This window comes from Vidua chalybeata, chromosome 3, assembly GCF_026979565.1.
Source record: "Vidua chalybeata isolate OUT-0048 chromosome 3, bVidCha1 merged haplotype, whole genome shotgun sequence".
In the NCBI taxonomy this organism is placed as follows: Eukaryota; Metazoa; Chordata; class Aves; order Passeriformes; family Viduidae; genus Vidua; species Vidua chalybeata.
Window position 1 is genome coordinate 55,473,005 of NC_071532.1, and position 15,226 is coordinate 55,488,230.

At 37.0% G+C, this 15,226-nt stretch overlaps 1 protein-coding gene across 1 annotated transcript in view; it reads left to right on the forward strand.

Annotated features, from left to right (window-relative positions):
* The window catches only part of SYNE1 (spectrin repeat containing nuclear envelope protein 1), a 279,857-nt gene that overhangs the window by 172,644 nt on the left and 91,987 nt on the right, over positions 1-15,226 (forward strand). The window contains exons 83-90 of the mRNA XM_053939505.1: positions 281-463; positions 1,939-2,076; positions 3,352-3,537; positions 4,236-4,358; positions 6,459-6,645; positions 7,884-8,023; positions 11,453-11,647; positions 12,681-12,821. Coding sequence (XP_053795480.1) covers positions 281-463; positions 1,939-2,076; positions 3,352-3,537; positions 4,236-4,358; positions 6,459-6,645; positions 7,884-8,023; positions 11,453-11,647; positions 12,681-12,821 — 1,293 coding nt within the window. The remainder of the gene's footprint in view (positions 1-280; positions 464-1,938; positions 2,077-3,351; positions 3,538-4,235; positions 4,359-6,458; positions 6,646-7,883; positions 8,024-11,452; positions 11,648-12,680; positions 12,822-15,226) is intronic.

Sequence of the window (15,226 nt, forward strand, 5' to 3'; positions counted from 1 at the left end):
AAGATGCCTGAGAACAGTTAATGCTACACTGAAGTGACTCAGTCTTTGGCTACAGCAGGGAAACGGTTATCCATTTCAGCCAGGAAGTCAGAGGAAAAAGAGTAATGGCACATACTTAAGAGATGACCAAATATCCTGCTGTTCTGCTTTCCTGCTTAAAAATGGAAAAAAAAACTATGGAGACTTTGGACAAGCTATAAAAGTTGCAAGTTGAACTAGAAATAATCAACCAAAAAACTAACACTTCCTGGATCACTGATTTTATTGTTTTTCTGCCTAGATCCTTGGTGACGAGTTGGACAGCTGCAATATAAAGCTGTTGGAGTTAGATGCATCAGTCCAGGACTTTGCAGAGCAGAACATACCCCTGGCTAAGCAGCTGGCTAACAGGATAGGGAAACTCAGTGCACTGCACCAGCAGACCATACGGCAGGCTGAGTACAGAGCAGCCAAGCTCAGTCAGGTATGACCTTAAATCCTTTCTGCTGTTTCCTCTTGGAACCAGAGGCAGCTTGCAAACATCTCATTTATTTTCCTGGAAATATGCTAGACATCTGCCTATTATTAGTCAGGCCTTGCATCACATTCCAAAGAGACACAGGTCAAATCAGAGGGAGATATAATTCTCAGATGCTGCTTTAACACCCTCTTGCATGAGTCACCTGCTGTTTGATTCCTTTGGTGCCCTAAAAAATTGTAGATCTCACAAACAGTAGCATGCCTGGAAATAGCACCTCATTGTGCTTCTCAGGGTCTCTGTCTTGTCACTGTTGTCTATATTTGCAACATTAAAAACAAAAGTTAAAAAAAATATTTTGCTCTAATCCCAATCCATAGAGGGTGAATATAACTTGTGCATTCAGTAGAAAAGCCTATATACAATGGCCCTGATAATGCATAATATTTATGCAATATTTTGGCGTTCATAAAGATGCATCCCCTGTGGTTCAAAGTCTCTGAAATTCTTTCTCCTTTTTTCCTTAATTGTCCTTATCCCCAAAAACCTCTAGCTAAAAGCAAATAAATGGATTTTCTATGGTTCTGCCATCAATACCCTGATAAATTATGAGTTCTCCTTTCTGCATGTATGAATTTGCTTCCAGAAGAAAAATTCAAAATATTATTTTCAGTTTCCTCTGAAAAATTGTTTTTAATAAGAGATAGAAAATTATTATCAAAGTAAGAACTCAGTCAAAGGTATTTGGTAAAGAGATTTAACATTAGGATATTTTTGTTCAGCATCAAAAAATCCACTTATCATAAAAAATTATAGGTATTGGAAACTGCTTGCAAATACTGTTTGGTCACCTTGGATTTGATCCATCCTTTATAAGGAGGAAATTCATGAACATCAATGAAATTATTCCTGCTGAAAAGAAAATTGGAGCTTATGACTACTTTGCTAAATAGAAATTAGATTAATCAGAAAGCAGAACTTTTTTCCTGTATTTTGAAATTGTGCAACATTTAGTTTTTTGGAAATATAGCAGACTGAGTGGACAAAGCAGACTGTAAAAAAAAAAAAAAAAAAAAAAAAAAAGGTGATTTGGAGGATGTAATGGAAAGAGACATATCAAAACAAGAAATTGAGCCAGAAACCGAAAGAGGAGGTAATTTGGTACTTACATGGGAGGCTGAAATATGCACAGGGAGTGTACCCTCTAGGGATATATTTGAGCATCAATGGACTCTCACAGTGTGACCTACATTCTTATAGTGCCTTTTTTTCCCCAAAACACATAATCTTACCTAGGTATGAAAACATACCTATTTTAACTCCATAAATACATAAGAAAATGACTTATATAATACAGGAAGGAAAAGTTGTTAAAATGATCCCCAGGTTACAACAATAAAGGAAATAAAATTAGTTTTTTCATCCTCCAAGAATTATACAAAATTCCATCTTAGGCTTAAGTGAATTTTTCTTTCATCCAGGCTGCTTCACACTTGGAAGAATACAATGAGATGCTGGAGTTCATATTGAAATGGATTGAGAAAGCAAATATCCTAGTGCATGGTAGTATAACATGGAATTCTTCCTCTCAGCTTCGTGATCAGTTTAAAGCCTACCAGGTGATTATGTGACCTATGACATTTAAAAGGCAGTGTATATATTAAGTTATTATCAAAGCAATGGAGTTCTACTTCCTCCTAAAGTGCTAGATTTCTTTGACTGTTTTCCCAAGCCTTAAAAATGATTAATTGATTTTGGACAATTGTTTTGAAAACTGAAATAAAGATATGTTGTAGAATAAAAACATATGATTCAAAGTTGATCTTCATGTTACTCAAGTCATTTGGTTTCATAGAGGCTTTTGGCTGAATAGTGTATCTGCACACTGTGATTCTATCACACCAAGCACCTTATTGCAGCTCATACTCTAAATCTTTAGTTCATCAAACACAATTTTTAGTTTGGGCTTTTTTCCTTTCTCCATTATGCTAAACTGGAATAGCCTTTCTTCTTATCTAATGAGTTTTATACCAAATATTCTCAAACTGATACCTAATGGAAGAGTTTCTTCAAATCTCTTCCTGAACATTTCACATCAGAGTAATTTGCTGTCCCTGTAATTGTGCAATTTGTTCTCTGTGTGTCTGTGTGTGGAATGTGTGTGTGAGATCAGCGAAACGTTTTGATGAGGTTCAAGCTTGCCTGGTGTTACACGGCCATGTGAAAGAAATCATGGCATCATAATAATGTATCACTAATACCAATGTTATATATACATTACTTAATTGTCAGCAGCATTCTTGTACATAAGTGCAGGGTAGTATGTCACACTTTGTATTCTGAATAGGAGCTTCCACTCAATTTATCCTGAGGAAGCTGAAGACAGAATTTCTGGTTTGGTTTTGCTATGGCTTTTTCCTTGCTTCAAAATCTGATGATACAGGCTTAACCAATGCCATCCCACACAATGCCTTGGCAGTGATTTTTTTAGGCAGCATTAACGACTCCTGCCCTGCTAGAACACCACACCCAAGTGCTTTCTGCTACTTTCTGTTAGGTATATGAGGCTTCCAGGACAAATCTTCTCCATGGATTGCATATATTATATTTTTACACACAAGTGTGTATAGCAAAACACTAAAATTAATGTGTTGATAACTATAGCTGCTGAAGCTTCATTACTTAATCCTTTGTTTCCCAGTCTCTATAAGCTGAACCACTTCAGCAGACCATCAGAACTAAGCATATTGCCTAAGCCTTGCAGGAAATCAGTGGAACTTAATCATATGCTCATGAGTATGTATAGATTGAAGAGTTTGCAGAACAATATACTTAAAAGATACGTGTCATTGAGTCTCAAACCGGACATTCCATTTGTCTGTATCTCCATCTAGAGCATTCTTGATGAGTCTGGAGAGATTCACGGTGATCTTGAGGCCATGAGCGAGAGGATTGATTACCTGGCAAGTGTCTACTGTACTGAAGGGATGTCACAGCAAGTGCTGGAACTGGGGCGGCGCACAGAGGAACTGCAGCAAGTTATCAAAGTGCAGCTACCAAACCTCCAAGATGCTGCCAAGGTAAATGAAAGCAGTTTTTCTAATGCTAGCTGGCATCTAGGGTGATGTATGCATCATACTACTGAGATTATTAGCAGTGAAGATAATTTGTGGTCTGTACAGGGCATGACTTTGTTGCCTGAAGTCAGGTTTCTTGCACTGTTTGAGATGCTGCCTTCAGGTGCTGACTAAGATGGGCACAAGATTTCTGCAGGTCCTGCTCTAAGTGCCCTTTCTGGATTTGGGGTAATGGTGAGTCTCAAATAGCACTGAGCACCTATATTTAGATACTTGAGAAGTGTATTTGTTGACACTTATGTTCTGCTGTTTCCTTTATTCTTCTCTTAAATGATATCTAAGCACTGTTTTTTATTAATTTAGATCAGTACTGGACCAGACCAGAATTCCATAGTGTAAGGCCTACCTCTACAAGGGAGTGCAATGAAAAGAATGAACATGCATTTTCAGTTTTATAATGTATATGCTGTATTTGAGATTGAAGTACTTAAAAGAATAACTATGCCTTTGCAATCCTTTTCTAGACCATAATACGACTGGTATTTTTATCTAATATTTTAAATATTTTAAATGAACTGTCAAAACTATGAGTTGTTTTTTGCACTGTATGTAAGGGGGATGTACCTGCAAAATCCACACAGATATATTTATAGTGATTTCTATTTTTCCTGTTATTCATCCCTGAATCAAATGTGTTACAGGATATGAAGAAATTTGAAATTGAGCTGAGAGCCCTACAGGCTGCTTTGGAGCAAGCCCAAGCCACACTGACGTCTCCAGAGCTCGGGCATTTGAGCTTAAAAGAGCAGCTTTCTCACAGACAGGTAAAAGACCAGGACCTCAAAGTTAGCGTTTGAATAATGTGATCTTACACAAAGGATAATGAGTGTTGATGAGACCGATTTTTGTGTTTCTTAGGTGTGTCACTGTTTCAGAGTGTAGCCCCAAATTACTGCCAAGGAAATAAGGGATGGAGTGAAAAGAATCATTCCCTCAGAGGGAATGGTTGAAGTATAATTCTTTATGAGCCCGTTCTTAGATTGATGCCATTCTGAGAAGTGTGCATCCAATCCATTTAATCCATATTAATTTAATCCATATCTATTAATCCATTTATAATTGTTATAAAGCCCAATTCTTATCTAGTGCTTATAGTCAAGAGGTTCTTAAAGTATTTCAAAAGGAAGTCATGATTGTTATCATTATTTTACAGATAGAGATGCAATTATATAGTTTGTTGCCAGCTTCAATAATAATCTGGACCACTAGGAGACAATTCAGGTTTTGTTAAGCCCGGTTACATTTTGTATGCTTAGTTGAATTACCTCCATAAGATAGTGTGGCTTTTTCTATTGCATTTGATCTGCTATGGAGATTTATCAGTTTGTTAGTTTTGGTCTCAGTCTCTTAACAGGAGAAATAAGGCAAGTTATAGCTTTCTGAGTTTCTCAAGACATGTTTCATTCTGCAAATTAATATGGAGATTTAACTGTCTCAGTCTGCCAGTAAAAACTGGATGTCAGCAGGTTCTCTGTAGGATTAAAATCTGCAGAAAAACATATGGAAGAAAGGTAAATTTGCATAGCTTTTCATTTTCATTAAAATATGCAGTCTTTATTCTGGGGACTTGCAAACAGATTTTGGAATGTGGCCTTGAAGATTGTAAGTGAAACACATCACCCACCATAAGAAGAAAGGAACATGGAGTTTACACTGGGTTTTATGCGTGTTCTTTGTCCTGGCTCTAGCAGATCTCACAATACAACTTTCTTTTGTACAGAAAGGGGCTGTAGCCCCTGCCCACCTGTTTCACCAGACCAGAGAGGGGACGTTGGAAAGTGCCTGGCTGGCACATAGCCCCCAGGGTGCCTCTGGGTGCTGATTGAGCAATAGAGACACCCTTTGCCAGCAGTATGGGCTCTGACAGAGAGGCCCCACCTGTACTGCCTGAGGAATAGGTCATTATACCAAAACTCTGGTTAGATTATCCACTGTAAGTCATGAAACTGCAAAAATACAAACCAAACCACAATCCTCTCATCAGTATGCACTTGAGACCCACTTAGCTATCATTCTGCTTGTGGAATAGGGGAAGGGAGATAACCAAATTCTCTATCCCTGTTTGCCTCATTGTCCAGCTGATTTATATCTATTGAATCTAAAATCTTATTCTAATGTGCTAAGGCCCTTTTTATCAACTTTGCCTTTTTTTTTTTCATATCTGTACATACATTAAACTCATCAATGTAGATAAAAATAACAGTGATCAAATCTATTTTCCAACCATTGCATTTAGACCCTTCTCATGCATATGAACAGACAGCTTGAATGGACATCTTGTATGGAATAGGCACTTCTCACAAAGGCATACAGCTTGTGATTATTCAAAGAAAAAAAGTTTCTGTGTAGATTTGTTCCTTTCTGTTTGATTGCCTTTTGAATTTTAAGCAATATTTTCAGCTATGGTTTGTAATTTCAAAGAAAAGTTGTGGATACAATGAGATTCATGTGCTGTTTTGAAAATGTCCTTCTGTGTCCCAGCAAGGAGTTCCACTCAGGTTTTAATACTGAGATATATATATAAATTACTCTTGTGCTCCTTTAATTTGTGGAGTTTGTAAATCTATTTTCTCAAATCTGTTAATATAAGTATTTTTTTATTTGGACACTTAGAAATAGGTACTACTATGCTTTTTAATTTATTATTTTTATATCTAGTAATGGGCTTTTTGTTTAAATCATCATTATTCTCATCTCACAATGAGCAACTCCAGAGAAAGTGTTTCTAATTATATGCAATTTAGAAAATAGATAATAATTTTTTTCTTTTATTGCTTGAATGCACCATTATTTTTCTTTGTCTGCATAAAATGCTCTGGGAGTTCTGAAAAATTGGTTTATTGTGGCACTGACTTTGTTTCTAGCATCTGTTGTCTGAGATGGAGTCACTGAAGCCAAAAGTTCAGGCAGTACAGGACTGCCAGAGTGCCCTGAGGATCCCTGAGGAGGTGGTCACCAGCCTGCCCATGTGCCACAGTGCCCTGCGGCTGCAGGAGGAGGCCAGCCGCCTGCAGCACACGGCCATCCAGCAGTGCAACATCATGCAGGCAAGTGCAACTCCATCCCAGAACCACTCAGAGGAGCTTGAACAGCGACATACAAGTTGTGATGAAAACATAGAATTTCATATCTCTGTGCATTCCTCTGTTCTGTAGCACCATTAGGAGTTTTCCCACTAGTCTCAGTTATTCCTGACTTTAATATTCATGACCATGTCAATTGTTGATTTACTCATCAGACTCTCACTTAAGTTCTCTCCCTGATATTGCTATGACTTTTGTAACGCTGTTAGGATTAGCTAATATACAGTTGTATGCAGGTTAATTTTATAAGATATAAAATCAATTAATAAAATTTATATAACATTATAACATCAGCTGCTTCTGAAGATTGCATAAAAACTATTGAGTTAATTCACTGTGGTATAAAAATAATTATTTTTATTCTCTTTATTTATAGTTTATATATATTTATTTTCTGATTTTGGAATCATTCAATATCTATTAAATTTGCATTTTCAAGTTTTGCTAAGTACAAGTAAATTAGATGTTGTTTGATTTTTTGGATTTATAATTAAACACGTAAAAGGTATTTCCAAAGAAGAGAATAAGCTTTTCTTTTCTGCTATTTAGTGATAGGACTATACGTAGCACATTCCATAGGCAAGGGTGCAACTATAAAGTTTCAAGTTTGGTAACAGAAGAGACTTTTGATGATTAAGGATATTAAATGATACTTAAATACAAGAAAGGTTACAATGTCACACTGAAAATTTTAAAAATAGGTTAGACAAACTGCTCATGCATTTATGATAGAAAGAACTGATACTACATTGGTAGGAAGATTATCTGAATCAATCTTCATAATCATTTCCCAGTTGTATTTTCTATAATATCTAAGCTTTTCTTTTAGTCACAAATGAACACCTGAAGTGAAAAAGCAGATGAAAATGCTTTATAATAAAACCATGAGACTAAGCAAGTCTATCTTCTTGTAGGTGTGTTTGGTTCAGGTACTTGTTGGAATCAGAAGTTACAGCACCTTACATCAGAAATCTAAAATATCATGTTATGTGGACTGTGGGTTTGGAAAATATTTAAATAAATGAAACCATTCAAATTGTTGCAATTCATAATACTTATGAATAGATGTCTTCCTGACTATACTCCTGCTTTGCTTATCAAGATACGAGTGCCAGATACTTCAGGAGGGAGATCTGTCATGCTTAGACTAAGTGAAAATTAATTTTCACATAGACACTCAATCTTTTTTTCCCCTTCTCTAGGAAGCAGTGGTTCAGTATGAGCAATATGAGCAAGAAATGAAACATTTGCAGCAGATGATCGAGAGCGCCCATCGTGAGATCCAAGACAAGCCAATAGCAACCAGCAACATCCAGGAACTCCAGGTCCAGATTTCACGTAATGAGGTATGGGACCCAAAATGCATCAAAACATTGGGCTCAATGGCAGCTCACTGATCCAGACAATATTTCATAAGCAATAGTCATAAGATAGCTGAGTTGTTTTCAGATTTCCTAAAGGCTAATTGAGCAGATAGAATTAATCCCAGAGAGGGAACTCCTGCTATTGGTACAATGTGGACAATTCATTTGTTTATTCAATTAGATATATCCTAACCTTCAGACAACATTATGATAAACAAAAGCATTGCATAATTAAGGGGCAGTTGACATTAAAACTTGACTGAGGAGTGTCTCAGAAGTTAAAATTCAGCAGTTGGTCAGTTAATCACAACTAGTTTGGTGATCCATATGTACGTATGTATATCCTAAAGAACTTGTACATATATGCATGTATATCCTAAAACACTTGCTCATTTTCATCCAAGTCACATTCTGTAAAGAATAACAAGGGACTTGAATCAAAGGAAACCCACAATACATTTGGAGGAAAACTCTGCACCATTCACTCCAAAGGTTTCTTTAAAAATCTTTTTGGGGAAGATTTTTGTGCTCTGGAGTTGCAGGTCCTGCCCACAAACTCATGGATTGACAGCTCTTGAATAAATCACAATAGTCTCTATGCAGCCTTCTTGCTGTGCGGACTTGAGAGCTCCTCCTGAGCCCCTTTCACCTCCACCTGTCTGTTTTGTAATTCCTAGGATAGAAAATGCACCACGGATCACTGTGTGTCACTTCTGGCACCAGATGGCACCATTTCTTTACCTTTGAATTAAAGCTATCCCTCCTGGTGTATAATATAACCTAATGTTACATATGTTGCTCATTTTCCATCCAGTTGTTACAACTGTTATTTAGTATAAATTCAAGAGCAGTTTGCATATACAAGCACTTTTTGTTTTATTAGCCTTGAATTGATGATGCTACTATTCTCTAGTCAAGTATTTTGGAACAGCAAATGCAGGAGAGTGACCAGCAATTCAGGGTAATATTGCTAGAGGAAGGAATAATGCTGCAGGAAGGAAGGAATTAAAAATGGGGCAGCCTGAAGTTTTATGTATATTTGAGCAAGTTTAGTTGGTAGGAGTGGTCCTAAACATCTGCAGGGAGACAGCAGCTTTATGATAATGCACATATTGGGATCAGCCAGAACAGAGAGACTTCATACATGCAAGCTTTACACATTTAGGGGCAAGGGAAATTTGGTGGTAAGCGTATTTTTGGCTCATGTTTTGTTTTTTTTTGCTAAATACCTGTGAAAAAGCATAGCATGAAGTGAATTGTCTGAACCATATATTATTAGACTATTTCAAAGTCAAGTCTGTCAAGATGTTTGTTAGATGTGTTATTAATTTAAGAAAATATCAGTTACCACATCCCCTGTTAGAGGGGGTATGTAAAGAAACTTAAGAGGACATTTATATTAGCTATATTTAGAATTAATATAAGAGGAAAGAAGAAAGTAGAAGGAACTTACATCTTGATTTTTGGGAATCTTGTATTAATATGCATGTATGTAAGTAGATACCATGTCTACTGACCTGTGTTTCTTTAGAATTTCAGAGAAGAATGTGGGCAAGTATCTCCATACTTGAGAATTATTTTAATGGAAAATATAATACCTCATGGGACATTGCTTTTATAAGATGCTTTATTATTTTTAATTTTCTTTTTCAATCACATTTTTGCTTACTCTTCCTTGTTTTCAGTTGAAAGAGGCATTTTAGATACTCAGTGCATTGGGCATTAATACCACAAATGTCATTGCACTTGGTGAGGGAATAGAGTACACTGAATGACAATATTTTTCTGCTGAAGCTCAGATATGTTATATGAGCATTTATATATGAGCATTTGTGAATGACTGGAATTTGCCAAAGAGCAGATACCTATTCAAGCTGCTAGCCATTAAATTTGTGGCTTGATTTGATTGCAGCTTGGTTTTTAACTATTCTGCTTGATATTTTATAATCAAGACTTTTCTTAGTCTCCAAGGAAAGCTTTGGAGCACCAAAGAGATGTCCTTTTGTTGCTAACATGACAGATGGTGACAAGGTGCCATTGAAACTCAAGTAATGAAGTGTCATCCTCAGTATTTGAGATGTCAATTCCTAACTCAGTATTTCTTGCAATGAGTATTCTGCACTGTAACTTTGAAGAATTTTCTTACTGAAAATGTCATACAACCAAAAAAATCTTCTAATTTATCAACCTGAAGCAGTATTCCACTTATTTTGAAAAGATATTGTAATAATATATTATTGTGCCTACTAGATCTTGCAACTCCTGTTGCTATTTTTCCTTGAAAACTTGTGAGTTTTGAAGAAGTAAAGGCAGATATAAAAATGAAGTAGAAATATATACTTGAACGAATAATCATCAGTTTAGCAGACAAGCTTATACAAATGTTTCCACTTCTTAGATCAAAACTCCAACTTGTTACTGAGCGTCTAGGGAGACAGGAACAATAGCTTCAGCAGAAATATGAAATGCTTCCACCATTTTTTATTTGAAATATATTAATTGAAAGCTTTGAAACTGGATACTGAACAGGGCAACAGTATATGGTAGGAGAAGACAAGCCACTTATGAATAGTCATAAGAGTATTCGTTTTCATCTTTCTTATCTAAAAATCTTAAGCTTATTATGGTGTTTGGCCACATAAATGGACCATTTCCTAAGCATAAAACCCCAATAGTTTAAAATATAGTCTGCTTTATGCTAGTTTCCCCGTCTCTTTTTAAAGAAAGGTAAGTCCTGTGCAGCTCAACTTTTAACTCAATAGACTTATACAAAACCAAAAGGAGATTAAAATACAGCTTATCCAAACAGTGACAAAAAGAGATCCAGTCTGCATTTAATCTTATTATGTGACTGATTGTTCCTATCACTTTTGAGCCTGTTAGACCCTGTGAGTTATTGTTTGGACAATTCATTCTTTCTGGTGAGAGCTGAATGGGGCATTTTTTGCAGTTGCGTCCACTACATGACCTCATTTCCCTGGCATGCACTATGCGGAGGAGCTTCATCTGCCTCAGATAAATGGAACTAAATCGGGGGCGGGCGGATATAGGGCAGGAAGAGGGAGAGACGCTTCCCTTTGCTGCAGCGTGCAGCTCACAGAGGTGGGCTGAGGTTCAGGCAGGATGCGAACGTGAGGCGTCCGTCCCTCCCTCCCTCCCTGCGCTCTGCGGTGCGGCGCACACGGAGCCTTCGGCGGCCGCCGCCGCTCCGCGGTTTCGCAGCGCGGCCGGACGCGCCCGGGCGGGTCCCTCCGCTGGCGACATCCTGCTCGTCAGCAGAGCGGCGGCGCTGCCATGGTATTGGCTGCGCTGGGAGGGGACAGCTTCACTTCGCCGCGGAAGCTGAAATGCTGCCGGTCCTGTGGCCTTTCCCGGCTGCATCAGCACTAGGGGGAAAAAATGTTTCCTCAGGAGCTGGCTCAGAAGATCAAAGGATACCAGGAGCAAATTGCTTCTTTGAATTCCAAGTGCAAGATGTTGACTATGAAAGCAAAACACGCCACCATGCTGCTGACAGTGACAGAAGTGGAGGGGCTGTCCGAGGGAATGGAGGAGCTGGATTCAGACCTGCTCCCAGCACATCCCACTCATCCCTCGGTGGTTATGGTAAGCAATGCCTTGGTCACTGTACTCATTATCTGAGCTGCTTCCTCTTGCATCATTACAACACCCCTGTGCAGCAAATTGCCACAGCTCACATCTACCTTTTGAAATGGCTGTAGTGTGGCAAATCAAGCAAGTTGCAGCTTCCCTTTACTGTATTTTGTTTTATATGGGTTCTCAAGACTTGTTGAGAAAGGCTGAAGTTATTTAACAGACAAATACGTGAAATTTGTGAGCAATAATATGCAAATATTGTGCTTTTTATTTTGTAGCTGTCAGCATGCAAGAACAAATGCTAAGAAATTGATGAGTTGCAGGAATAAAATAAAACCAGAATAAATATTATTTCATTAGATGTTGCAGTGTATAGGCTTTTCACACATTAAAATGTTGATGTGATAATTGACAGTATGCTGCTGTATTCTCAGGTAAGTGTACTGGCAATGAAAGCTGTCTAAGTACTGCCATGGGCACAATGTTTGACTTTGCTTTCGTTTGTTTCTAACTGGGTCTCATTACAAACATTCTGCTGATGCTACCGGGATTTTTGTCTGAGTGTCAGACTTCAGGATTTATCCCTCTATAGCAACATTGGGGAAGGAAGGAGGTTACATTTGAATACTGGGCTGTGTGGGTTTTATATTTCAAGTCTCTTCCTTGTTGTTCCAACTGGACCTGGATACTGAGACAAATAGTCCAGTATTCTGTAGCTCTCCATAGTATTTCTGTATGCAGCAGAGATTGTATTAGAAGATGTTTAGGCAAACCTGAATTTGTTATTATTGAGTTGCTTGCTCTACATTGTCTTTTAAAATCCATTAGAGTACAGGAGAGCGTTTTCTTACTGAAGTATGGCAACTAAATGAGACTATTTATTTAACAGATTTCTAAACTGGTAAATGTAGGAGCATGAAGCATGACTAATTAATGTCGTGGTAATTCTGGCCATGTGTTGTTTTGATCTCAGTCTAAGTCAAGCCTCAGCTGAGGTAACTGATTTTCTTCCTGTGCTCTGGGGTTGCTTTTCCTGTGGCAGATGACTGCTGGTCGCTGTCACACGCTGCTCTCCCCTGTCACTGAGGAGTCTGGGGAGGAGGGAACCAACAGTGAGATTTCTTCTCCACCTGCCTGTCGCTCTCCCTCACCTGTGGCTAATACAGATGCTTCTGTTAACCAGGTACTGCTCTCTTGGCATTCATTCAGCTTTTATCTCAGACATACATGGTTCCATTCCACAGGTGGTTTATTTAATCCTCTGAAATAATGTTTAGCTATAGCTCCAAGGAACTGAGGCTTAACCTCTTACCAAACTGAACCTTCAGGTTCTGGTTCAAAATGGATACAAGTATTGAAATTGTATAAATCCAGTGTTACAGCTATCCATTATTTTTTAAAATAAATTTTAAGTGACAATCGCAATATCACCAGTGTTTTCTACTTACAACATAATTTTTATTTTCTCAGTAGTACTCAATGGAATCTTGCATCCTGAGAAAAAATGCCATTTTGTACTCCCCATAATGAAACATTGCATTATATCCATATCTATCTATCTTACTGTTTAATTGCCATTGTGCCATCACAGCCTGGTATCTTCTACTTAATATCATTTCAGTTATTAACTTCCATGCGGGTTTTTTTCATGTATTGTTCATTTCCATGGCAGTCTATTTTAAGTGCCAGTGAGGCAGATCAGTGTAATAACAGATTTTAGATTTTAAATCAAAACTGAGGGCTGTTGCACTTCTCGTAGGAGCAAGTGTATATAAGTATTGATTAAAATGTAAATATTGAACCAGCACATTGATCATCGTGCATATAAAGTCACACATAAAATGTTATGCTTTAGAAGTTTAGAAGTGAGCCTTAGAAGCCGTCATCCTCTCACTGAATTCATCATGTTCTGGATTTTGTGGTTGGTTGGTTTAGCATTTGTGACTGCTTCCAAAATTGACCACTGCAGATTTGAAGGTTAGAATGTATTGTGTTGCACTGCTGAGTAAAATTAGACAAGTTTGAGCAAGATGCTAATTGAATCCTTCTGCTAATTTCAGAAATGCATATGGTGCTATAGAAGTTGCTAAATACAATACATAAGAAAAAATATTAATGTAAGATAGTAAGAGTAGACAAAATCATCAATGGCATACTAAAAAACTGTTGTATGATGCATAAGAAGGATTTTTCTACTTTTGTATCATTTTAGATAATCAGAAAGTTCCTGTGAAGGTGACTTACAGTAAAAAGGCATCTAGATACTTCAACATAGAAGTTTTATGACACCATTAATTAATTAAGGAGTTAAAGGACCAAAAGCAGCTTGCTTCCTAATCAACATAGCTAATGTCAGTTCTTTATTTTTCTCTGAAAATGTAAAACAAGTCAAAAAGCTCCTGTCACTCAGACAATAAGGAAAACACAGTGAACGTGCTGTTGCACCATGAGTTGACACCAAAATACAAGTTTTAGAATAAGTGATTTACTAGGGCAAAATTGAAAAATATTATGTCTTTCATTTAGTAGAATATTTTTGAGAGAGATAAAGTTGATGCTGTTATGAAAATCTTAAAAACTTAGAGCTGAAGTTTTCTTCAGTGTAGTTAATGTTGAAATGAACTGCATGTGTTAAACAACCAGCGGAAGAACATTCCAAAATGCAGTGGTTTGCTTACAAAATTCTTAGGTTCACACTCACATAAGATTAAGACTAAAGAAGCTATGAAACTGCCAGTGCTGGTCATGATGAATGCCCAGGGAGATTTCAGGAGAGAAGGTTGGTTAAAAAACCTTATCGTAGAAGTTAGTGAACTAGGAGCTCAAATGTAAGTTATAAATAGTTTGTATTTTTACAGCAAATCAGCAAAATAAATTTGGAAATATTTTGTTTTAAAAAATAGCCTGAGTTAAGAACTAATTACTCACAAGAAGATCACCTGCAAACTACCAGAAAAAAATATGAGCAGGAACTCTAGAAAGTGAAGAATAACATGTAAAACTCTTCTGAAGAGGCAATAGGGGAAGGAAATGTTATATGTTAAGACTGCTTTTTAATTCATCCTGAAAAACTCTTTATAGTGTTTCATCAGTTTCCTAGCATCTCTTAATGGTGAAACATAGCTAGTCTGAATTCAGACATCTACACACTTTATTTACATTTCTAACAAGTAATGAAAATATAAAACAAGTGCCAACTGCTTATTAGTGAAATAATGAGGATATTTATTGAAATAGATTAAAAATAGACCAGAAATACAAGAAAGTGACAATTCTAGCACTACCATAAATTAAAAAAATGTTTTTTTTTCTGAAACTCCTCCAAAAACAGCAGGGTGGGGGGAATTATAAAGGTGTTAATATTGGAAACACTGAGGAATTTCATAGCATATAAAATATTATGTTAACAGTCCTGAAATGCAGTTAATTTTGATGTCTAGCAAAATCAGACACTTCATCTGTGCTGCAGTACTGAATGAGAATCCTTTGAGGCTAAATCTCCTTGCACTTACCCGAAGATATAATTGATTAAAATTTGACACGCTTTTTAAAACTTGGTTTCCTGATACACAATGCAGGACAGTTGAA